Genomic DNA, 11,327 nt, shown 5'->3' with positions numbered 1-11,327 from the left:
AAAAATGAATAGCATGCATTATGAGTTGCCTAATCTAGTACTTATATAATAGAAGTATGACATGATGAGAGATAGTCTCACTAAAATTTAACTATGATTTCATTTGAAAAAATATAAGTATCCAATCAAAAGCTTTAAGATAATGAGTGGATTGATCCCATCACATTGTAAATTTCTTTAAAATCATCACACAACCTATGGATGAGGACAATGCATTTCTCTAACAAATATCTGTTTTTATTAAGAAAAAAGTTTCAAATTTGCAGTTAAGCTTTCATAGTTTGAATCACATGTCGAGCGTCCAGTGCGGCATGGTTTCTATATTCGGAAGTTGAAAATGCATTTTACTTTTACTGGAGCTTCCCGTCAATCTTAATTGACCAATTTGTCCTCCTGTTTTATGGTTTTGTAGAAAGAGCTAGCTGGGCCCACTTAAAGCCAGCTGCATTCGCTTAAATAAATCGTTTTCAGATGTGTACATAATTGTGCCGGTTTGTCTCCGGTCCCACTGGCCTACTTTCGTTTGATGAGTAATTAATTTACAAATCAGAAAATGTAATGGCAAAATTTTGTTAATGGAAAGCTGAACTCAAGCTAGACATATTATGATGTATTTTATTTATGCAAGCACCATTTAAAAAAGTAGGATTTAGGGCCATTCAATTTCTTGTTCCCCTTATTTAGCGTGGATGAATCTAACTATTCTATTTTGCTATTTGAAATTAAAGTACATTATATTTTTCAATAAAGTTTTAAAAAACAATAATATTTTTACTTTTCATAAGACAAATTTGTACTTTGTGCGTTTTAAAATTTTGAACTTAAATTTAAATATATAAAACAATCTATCTGATTTACTTTAATATTTACCGAATAAAGGGAATACACATGTTTTGGGTTCGCCATACATATACTGATATATATGTAACCATTTAAAGCTTTGTCTAAAGCAATTGAGTAATCATATAAATAGTACAAGTACGATAACATAACTCAAACGAACTATAACTCAAAAGAACTAAGGGTGTCTTCCGCATGGAGGAAAATGTTTTCTTAGAAAATAAGTGAATTTCTTACTTATTTTCTCATGTTCGTTTGGTTGATAGAAAACGTTTTTTGAAAAATAATCATCCAAGCCTCACCAACTCAACCTAACCCCATACCCCCACCCACACCCCACTCCCACCCACCCACCTATGCCCCTACCCCTCCAAAAAAAATCTTTTGATTTTTTTTATTTTTTTTAGTTTTTGCACCCCCACCCCCACCCCCACCCACACACTATTCCCTCCTACCCACCCACACCTACGCCCCCACCCCTCTCCATTTTATTTTTATTTTTTACACCCATGCCCCCAACCACTCCCGTAACCCATACACCACCCCTCCCCCCGCACCCTAACCCCCACCCACCCCCCACAACATTTTTTTTGAAGTTTTTAATTTTTTTCTGAATTTTCTACACGACCACATCCCCCATCAACCCCCTCCCCCCTTGCGTGGAACCCATACCACACCAACACCCCCTGTCCCAACCCCAACATTTTTTTTTTGAAGTTTTTTATTGTCTTTTGTGGGTTTCTACACCCCCTACCCCCCAAAAAAATCTTTTCACCACGCACCCCCATGCCCCCTCCCAATACCCCATCACCCCCTCCAAAAGTTTTAATTTTTAACCACGCAAACATTCAATTTTTATAATTGTCAACTTTTTTTTCAATTTTTTTTGGAGGGGGGGGGGGGGGGGAATGGTGGGGTGGGGTGCAAAAAATCAAAACAAATATCAAAACTTTTTTTTCCAAGAAATTTTTTTTTGGGGGGGGGGGAGGGGGGTTGGTGCGGGGTGGGGTGGGGGTTGAGGGGTGCAAAAAACCAAAAAAAATGTCAAAACTTTTTTTTCAAAAATATTAATTTTTTTTGGGGGGGGTGAGGGGGTAGGGGTGCAGGGGGGAGGGGTAGGGTGCGGCGTGGCTTGGGGGTACAAAAAAAAAGTCAAATTTTTTTTTTCGAAAAAAATATTTTTTTTTTGTTGGGGGGTGGGGGTAGGGTGCAGGGTTTGGGTGGGGGGTGTAAAAAATCAAAAATAATGTCAAAACTTTTTTTCCAAAAAAAAAATTATTTTTGGGCGGGGGGAAGGCATGGGGTGGTGGGTGGGTGGGGGTTGGGGGGTGGTGGGTGGTTGGTGGAATGAACTTGTTTTCCCTCCTTTTTTTAGGAAAGTCATTTTTCTTAATTTTGAGAAAAATATTTTCTAAAATTTTTGACCAAACGAACATGAGAAAATTAGACAAAATGTTTTCCTGCATACCGAACACACCCTAAAATGCCACTGCAATTGTTTATAAATGCTTTGATTCTTACGTTCTAAGCAACTTCACATAAGAAAAAATAAATTTTACATCTATTGGGCCTGGGCTTACACCAACTAGTCAAAAGTACAAACCATCAAGAATTACGAAACTTGAACCTTGTCTCTATTAATTTTCATTATTAGTTCTAACTAGAGGCGTACAAAGCAAATCGACAAATCGCACCAAATCGATAAATTGAGTCAAACCGAGAAATAAAAATTGATTAGTGGTTTGGTTTGACTTGGTTTGGTATTAGAAAAAAAAAAAACCCGACCATAATTGGTTTGGTTTGGTTTTAGCTAAAAAAAGTCAAACCGAACCAAACTGATCCGACATTACGTATATTCGATTTTAAAAATATTTTATACATAAAAATATTTATTTTAATGTAATTTCTAAATATTTCTTAAAATTTTTAATAGTTTTTTGTCTTTTATAATATTATTTTAAGCTTGAATTTTAAATTTTAAATTTTAAATGCTAATAAGTTTTATATTCCATAGATGTTAGTAACTCAAATAAAGTTCAAATTAAAACCAACTCAACACTACTGCTAACAAAATAAATTAAAGTCTAACATGAGGAATGACAGTAATGTTGGATATCTATTCTTTAATTTTGCATAATTAGTTTAGAGCGTAAAAATACATAGCCTATTTTTTTTCTCTGTCATGTAATTAATACTTATTAGACATACTTATTTTATCATAACTTAGTATTTAGATTAAAATCATTTTCTTTATGGCTTATTAATTAGCAATACTTATTTTAACCGATTTTATTATCTTTTTGTTGAATATTTTAATATGATGTCATCACCCATCTCACATTTTGTGTTGTTTTCTTAACATCTTAGTTATATAGTTGTATCTTACTAGGACTAGAGAAATATTTGAAGTAAAAGTCATATGTTTTGTATGAAGACTTTTTCGGAAAAAAACCCGAAAAACCCGAAGTTGAAAAACCCAAATTTTATTGGTTTATAAATTTAAAAATCCGACGCAATTGGTTTAGTTTGGTATTTAAAAAATCCGAACCAACTCGATCCATGTACACCCCTAATTCTAACAAACTAGTAATTTATATTAACGTCATTTTTTTTTATGAGGTTGAATAATGCCCCCCATGATACTCATTAGAGATAGTATCAAAGCGGACCAATGGTAGGAGAGAAGTATGAATAGAAATATATGATATTGCAAAATGTAACTCAATAATAGTCAAAGCAGTAAATATGAGGATTTTATATAATACGAATTAGAAAGACTAAGTTTTATTTAATCTAATAACTCAAAAACCAAGCTCACTATCAATGGCGGATTCAGGATTTACCCTCGGGGGTTCGGAAAAAACAACAAAAGCTAAATATAAAAAACAATCTTGTCCCAAAGAATCAAACCTAGGACGCTAGAGACAATTTTGAACGCCTTGGACCGCTTGAGCAAATATTTTGCATATATTCAAGGTATACAAAAGTTAATATATGTACATAAAACACATAAAATTTATCCTATATATACAATGTAATCATTTGCCGACGGTGCTCGCCACCCTCTAAATCCGCCCCTGCAGTCACTACCTTCAATGATATTGTCTCTTCTAGTTAGTGAAATTAAAACATAAGAACATATTTTCTCAAGGGACAATTACGCATTTGGTCGCTCCGCCATTTTTTTCTTTTCTTAATTCTTGTCTTGAAAAATACACCTCCAAATATGAATGGGAAACTTACCTAAATGTAACTAAGGCCATCTAGTTTATAACACGGCTAAAGTATACATGGCTTATACACTTGGGCTGTATAGGTATGCATATAGATATGTATAATATATGTATATTTAGCTTACTTTATACATTACATATTTTATAAACTAATACAGAATGTTATTTGATTGTAACTTTTCCAACATGAAATGGACTCAACCGATGTTGGTCCAACAAGAAGGCCAGGCCCAGTCTATGGAATTCGACAAAAAGAGTCCGGCTCGAATCTGGACAACTTATTTCAGTTCTCATCGTACAAACAAACAAAGCCTAAAAAATAGCCATTCTCCTCTATAAATAACTCTCGATTACTTCCTTTTCCATTGTTTTATTTCTCTTTTTTTCCTTTTTTTTTTTTCTTCTTCTTCTTCTTCTTCCACTCGGCGACCTTCTTTACCGGTAATTATATCTCCGATCTGGAAGTAGTAAGTTGAGAAAATGCAGAATCAAAGGTTAAAACAAGAACAACAACAAGCGTTGATGCAACAAGCTCTTCTTCAACAACAGTCCTTCTATAACCCTGGTCTCTTAGCTGCTCCTCAGGTTCGTTTCCTGTTATGTAATTTTTCCACTTTGTTGTCTATTTTTGGTTAATTTCTTCATATTTTCTTTTGCCTTTACGCTATTCCTTCTAGCCCTTTAGGTTTTGTTTGGTATTCGAGGTTAAATAATTTTTGGTACTTTTGGTGGCACGTGTCATTGTAGTATATTTGCTAAGAGGAGGACCCGTTTTGTTTTCGTTAAACTTATGGTGTTGATTTGACATGATAGAAACTTAGGGTTTGGATGTATAATGTGTACGGCTAAAACAACTTAAAAATATGCTTACCCTGGTGTGAAAATTATGCGTTTCGCACTTTGTTGTATATTTTTGGTTAAGTTGTTCGTATTTCTTTTAACTTTACGTTGGTCGTACTAGCACTCTACGTTTTGTTTCCGTCAGATTAATAGGTATTCGAGGTTAAATACCGGCACATGTTATTGTAGTATATTTTCTAAAAAGAACTTGAAGAGGACCCGTTTTCTTTTCGTTAAACTTATGGTGTTGTTTTGACTTTTGACATGATAGAAACTTAGGGTTTGGATGTATAGTGTGGACGGCTAAAATAACTTAGGGGTTTTTTGGTAGGTTGTGTAAGAATAGTACTGAATAGTGAATAGGGTGTAGTAGTAATGCTGGGATTATTTCCACTTTGTCATGTATTTTTGGTTAATATGTTCGTATTTTCTTTTATCTTTATGTTGGTCGTTTTTTAGCACTCTAGGTTTTGTTTCCGTTAGATTAATGGGCATCGTAAATAATTTTGGTACTTTTGGTAGCACAGGTCATTGTAGTATCTTTTCTAGTCAAAAGTACAAACCATCAAGAAGTACGAAACTTGAACCTTGTCTCTATTAATTTTCATTATTAGTTCTAACTAGGGGCGTACAAAGCAAATCGACAAACCGCACCAAACCAATAAACTGAGTCAAATCGAGAAAAAAAAACTTGATTAGTGGTTTGGTATTGAAAAAAAAACCCGACCATAATTGGTTTGGTTTGGTTTTAGCTAAAAAAAGTCAAACCGAACCAAACCGATCCGACATTCTATTCGATTTTAAAAATATTTTATACATAAAAATATTTATTTTAATGTAATTTGTAAATATTTCTTAAAATTTTTAATAGTTTTTTTGTCTTTTATAATATTATTTGAAGCTTGAATTTAAAATTTTGAATGCCAATAAGTTTTATATCCCATAGATGTCAGTAGCTCAAATAAAGTTCAAATCAAAACCAACTCAACACTACTGCTAACAAAAGAAATTAAAGTCTAACACGAGGAATGACAGTAATGTTGGATATCTATTCTTTAATTTTGCATAATTAGTTTAGAGCGTAAAAATACATAGCTTATTTTTTTTCTCTGTCATGTAATTAATACTTATTAGCCATACTTACTTTAGCATAACTTAGTATTTAGATTAAAATCATTTCTCCTTTCTTCTTTTTTTTTTGTGCAATTTTGTTTCTGTTGTTGGTTTTGAGTTGCCAGTTGACACTTGTTTTGTGAACAATTCCGATAATTTTTTGTAACTTTTATTGATTGATTTAGTGGAGCTTGGTTTGGTTGAGGTCCCGTGGTTTTTAATCTTCACAATGAGATTTTTCACGTCTGTGTCTCTTGCATTTGATTTGTTTCCACTTTGCCATATTTTTTGGTGGTCGATGTACTTGCTGTCCGGATACCATATGTGCTAGAGTTGTTTGTCTTATCTTGTTCAAATAGTTTGAGAAGTTTAGACTTGGGTATTTCTTCTATTGCCACCCTGTCTTGCATTCTTGTAGTGCTTATTTTTCCCAACATAATGTTCTATTGACTGCTTTATCGAAGTATTTTCTTCAAATTTTCGTTTTATGAAATTCCATATGATTCAGGTTCCAACAAAGCTAATCTTCTTTGACAATAGTTGTTAATATTTTATATTTCTACATTTTGTTCTACCTAATAACTATATCAGAAGTGTAAAGAATTTTTTCTTATTTAATTATCTTATAGTTCTAAAGGTTTCTCCTCATAGCTTTTATGACACTTTTGTATTTTATGATTAACTTAATTGGTTAATATGACTTGATATATCACCAGTGGTCATTTATAACCTATTAGTTTATACATATCCTTATTTTCCACCTTTACAAATATGGGTTGTCGGTTGTCCTGATATATTTTTTTCCCGATAATTAGGTTGTCTTGAGCTCAAAACCTAGCTTCATGTGGTATATTATTTATGCATGTCATTGCCTCTGAAATTGTTTTCATTTTGGAGTTGCATGTAGCTTAGGTTCCTGGAGATACTTTTAGTTGGGGAGCTATCCTCCTTTATCAAAGTGTCTTGTTAGTGAAGTATGAAGTTTTATAAAATAACTCTTATGTCAATAGGGGAATTATCCCGCTTCAGGGATCCAGTAGCTCAGTTGGTTGGCTACCTGAACTTTTCACCTTGTTAGTAAGGGTTCGAATTCCCACGTTGCAAACCCCCCCCCCCCCCCCCCCCCCCCCCGCCAACCCCCCAAAAAAAAATCCCCTATGCAATAAAACAATTTTTTTTGTTTAAAAATAAAACAATTATCCCGCTTCATCAGAGCGGGTCATGAGTTGGTCTGAATTGACTTTTACCAAAGAACTCGTTAACTTTTTTCTCTTCAAGAATGAAGTCAACAAAAGGAAAAAAAAAAGTGGGTGGTGGGGTGGGGGTGTGATTATGTGAGTTTGTTGGTCGGGAGTGCTGGGTACTTAATAGTGATTGACTGAAGGATACAACATCTTTTAAGTGGAACTTTTTTTTTTTTGGTTAACTTGGAAGATTTATCTACCCTCTTATCTTTTCCTTGGTGCTTTCCTTGATTTTTACCTGGGATTTCTGACATGTAGTTTGTGTTTTGGTAATTTCAACTCCCCTTCTATTTATTTGTACGTATTTTGATGCAGATACCAAGTGGAAATCTACCTCCTGGGTTCGATCCAAGTACATGCCGCAGTGTGTGAGTGTTATTTTGGATTATTAATTGTTTGTCTTCTTGATTGTATTGGCCTGTCTTGACTTTTACATAATTTCGGTCATAATTGTGGTGACATGTTAATGTTCTTACTATCATGATTTGAGTACTGGAGAGGAGGTTCTTATAAATCCAACAATTTTTCCTTTGTTCTTTTTTCCGTTTTTACAAATTCTAGTTTTTAATTTCTGAGATAATGCAGGTATATTGGGAATATTCACCCACAGGTGTCTGAAACGCTTCTTCAGGAACTTTTTCAATGTACCGGTCCGATTGAAGGGTGCAAACTTGTAAGGAAGGACAAGGTACATCTTTTCTCCTGCAACTTGCCAACGTTTTCTGTTGCTACTGTTTAATGTGTTCTATAGATGTTTTCCCTTTCTTCTCCTTGTATTTCCTTGGCATTTTTCTATCATATTGCCTTATAATTGATTAGCTTTGTCTCGTGCAGTCATCTTATGGTTTTGTTCATTACTATGACCGTAGATCAGCTGAACTTGCTATAGTTACTCAAAATGGAAGGCACCTGTAAGTAGGCTTATTAGCCACGTGTTTTGCTTTTGGCCCTTTTCCCTTTTTACTGAGGCTCATACACTTCTGTTTTCAGGTTTGGGCAGCCTATTAAAGTTAACTGGGCATATGCTAGTGGACAGAGGGAGGATACATCCAGTGCGTTCCGTTCCTGTCTTAGTATAAGTTCAATTTGTGATTTTGCATTTAGTCTATCATGTTGCGTTGGAGTTTGTGAATTTGTGTAGTATTTATTTTTCTTTTTTATAGGTCACTTCAATGTATTTGTTGGTGATCTGAGCCCAGAAGTTACTGATGCCATGTTGTTTGCTTGCTTCTCGGTTTACCCTAGTTGCTCGTAAGTACCTCCTACTCCTAGGAGCCTCCCTCAGAAGGTGCTCTGTCTAGAAAGTGTCAAATACAACACCACAAAAAATGATATGTGTACTTAAATATGTATACCCAGTGGCTAATTATCCCAAGATCTCTATTAATTCCTATCACATAGGACTAATAATCCCATCCCATCCCATCCTATCCCTCCTACCAAACGACCCCTAAGTCTTTAATGCTATTCAGAAATGAATATAATTGTGTTGCCTTCATCCTTCTCTGTCTTTAGCTAATTCTAATTTTGCCTTCCAATTGATAGTGATGCTAGGGTAATGTGGGATCAGCAGACGGGGCGTTCTAGGGGTTTTGGATTTGTTTCTTTCCGGAACCAACAGGTATCCTTTTATCTGCATTTTGTTTCAAATTATCTCCCGGGTAATGTGCAACTTTGTTCCCATTTAATCTTGTTGTTTTTATCCAGGATGCCCAAAGTGCAATCAATGATTTAACTGGTAAGTTCGTAAAAGTTATCTGCATTCACTTAGTTTATTACAGATTGATGTGCATGTTGGATTATTCCAAAGCATTTGAGAACTAGAAGGTTTTATTTTACCCGTTGTATTTATGTTGCTCCTCTCTCAAATAGCTGATTGCTTGTGTTATGCTGTAAGGGAAATGGCTTGGCAGTAGACAGATACGTTGTAACTGGGCTACGAAAAGTGCTAATTCGAATGACGAGCAGGGTTCAGAAGCCAAAAGTGTCGTGGAATTAGCTAATGGATCAGCAGGTGTGTACAGTTTTCGAATCCAGGACAAGCTAGTGTTCGGTTTTGTTTGGAAGGTGGCTGGATTCAGAGGGTTTAATTCTTCTTGATATTGGTTCTGGCCTTCTTAATGCATCTCTTTCTTGTTTCAGAAGATGGTAAAGATCCAGCAAATATTGATGCTCCTGAAAACAACCCACAATATACAACTGTTTATGTGGGTAATCTTGCTCCCGAGGTAAAATACTCCTACACGAACCTTTCTACTCGAAACCCACTGGATGCAAACAATTTCTGAGGGCCATCGGACTGGGGTAAAACCCTGAATTACCCGTGGTGCACTTGCGGGAAACTCCTTGCCGAGGGCCTGTGCACCCCCGGGATTAGTCGGGGCTCAAAGAGACCCGGACACCCGGTGCTTAATAAAAAAAAAAAAAAGTCTTGAAGTGCCATTGTGCTTTTGGAAGGACTCACCCCTTTTACTTTCATTTGTTTCAGGCGACACAACTCGATCTCCATTGCCACTTTTATGCCATTGGTGCAGGAGTGATAGAGGAAGTTCGTGTTCAACGTGATAAAGGATTTGGCTTTGTAAGATACAGTACCCATGATGAGGCCGCTTTGGCAATTCAAATGGGAAATGCCCAATCAATTCTGCGTGGAAGACAGATTAAGGTAACATCATTCTACTTGACGTGTATGAAATTGATTTTATGCGAGTGAAGAATTCCCAATCATAGCTTTCAATGTTTGAGCAGTGATGTGTGTGTTTGGTAAAAAAGTGCTTGAGTAATTGTTCTTTTGTTAGAATGACTAGAATACCCAAGTTTTTGTAAAAAAATTTAGATTTAAAATTATTCTTGTAAAGAAAGTGAGGAACAACGAATGCGAGTGAAGAGGGCATTAGGAGTTTTTTTTTTTGGGAAAGATACTTTGAGAATTTAAACCAAATATATAAGGATAAAATAGTAAAATACTTAGTGCTTATGAACTTTAAAACCATAAGTTGGGGATGACCTGGCTTTTGGCTGTTTTTAGCTTATATAAGCACTTGGCTTATAAGTAATTTGATGGTTACCAAACACGTAGATAAGCTTAAAAGTGCGCCAAACACCCTCATAGTTGTATCTCAGCTCTACTATTTGATCAATAACTTTTAAGCTTGACTTTCTCATTTGTGTATTTCCAGTGTTCTTGGGGTAACAAACCAACACCACCTGGAACAGCCTCAAATCCTCTTCCACCACCAGCCGCTGCGCCATTTGGTGGTCTCTCTGCTGACCTTTTGGCTTATGAACGACAACTAGCTATGAGCAAGATGGCTGGTGTTCATGCCCTCATGCAACCTCAGGGTCAACATCCTCTGAAGCAAGCATCAATGGGAATGAGTGGCTCTGGAGCAAGCCAGGCTATATATGATGGTGGTTTCCAGAATCTTGCTGCTCAGCAACTCATGTATTATCAGTGATGTGCAGAAACTTGGCTTGGCATTTCATTGCCTTCCTCTAGACTAGATGAGTTTTATAGCGTCTAGGTTTTCTTATGTTCAGTTTTTGAAATTAAAGCTTGGTAATGCGGTCCCTCACATGTATGAGTATTATTATGAGTTGTGCATTTTTGTGTCTTTGATTTCGTAGGGTGAGTGTATACTGTGAGTGCGATGTTTCCTCTATTATTCTTGTTCATACTTGCTTGATGCAGTAGCATAATATTTTGGGAGTCACGTATTTCTTAGAATATATTTTGATAGTCATGTTGTGGTTGTGTTTTCAGAATTTTGATGTAACTATTGGAACATTCATCTTTTGGTCGGGGTTCGTTGGGACTCTGTTTATAGGTCTGCTTGGTATGCCATTGGTAACCAATAAAGATTTCTTTTTCGATTCATCCCTAGCCTCATTCAAGAATTGTTTGTGATCCAATCCGCAGGAATCAATAGAAAAGGCAAATCTCTTATGATACACCAGATTTGGCTCGGTTATTGATAAGAGTGAATAGATTTGCCATTTCTTGAAATCTCTCTTTTGATTCAAAATCGTAGTGTAACGTGTATCCTCCCCTGTTTCG

General features: G+C 35.6%; 1 protein-coding gene across 2 annotated transcripts; it reads left to right on the top strand.

Annotated features, from left to right (window-relative positions):
* The first annotated feature begins 4,440 nt into the window (after positions 1-4,440).
* LOC132633514 (oligouridylate-binding protein 1B-like) lies at positions 4,441-11,147 on the top strand. 2 transcript variants are annotated; one of them, XM_060349994.1, is made up of 12 exons: positions 4,441-4,658; positions 7,586-7,638; positions 7,856-7,958; positions 8,105-8,181; positions 8,261-8,322; positions 8,434-8,521; positions 8,816-8,891; positions 8,978-9,008; positions 9,168-9,284; positions 9,416-9,498; positions 9,759-9,935; positions 10,450-11,147. In XM_060349994.1, exons 1-12 carry the CDS (start codon positions 4,554-4,556, stop codon positions 10,726-10,728), a joined length of 1,251 nt encoding a protein of 416 aa, XP_060205977.1. In that variant the 5' UTR covers positions 4,441-4,553; the 3' UTR covers positions 10,729-11,147. The 2 variants fall into 2 exon arrangements, with proteins under 2 accessions (XP_060205977.1, XP_060205976.1); XM_060349993.1 differs by having other exon boundaries at positions 4,445-4,658; positions 9,413-9,498.
* The last annotated feature ends 180 nt before the right edge of the window (positions 11,148-11,327 follow it).

This window comes from Lycium barbarum, chromosome 3 (genome assembly GCF_019175385.1).
Source record: "Lycium barbarum isolate Lr01 chromosome 3, ASM1917538v2, whole genome shotgun sequence".
NCBI lineage: Eukaryota > Viridiplantae > Streptophyta > Magnoliopsida > Solanales > Solanaceae > Lycium > Lycium barbarum.
This window is presented reverse-complemented; position numbering and strand designations above follow the sequence as displayed.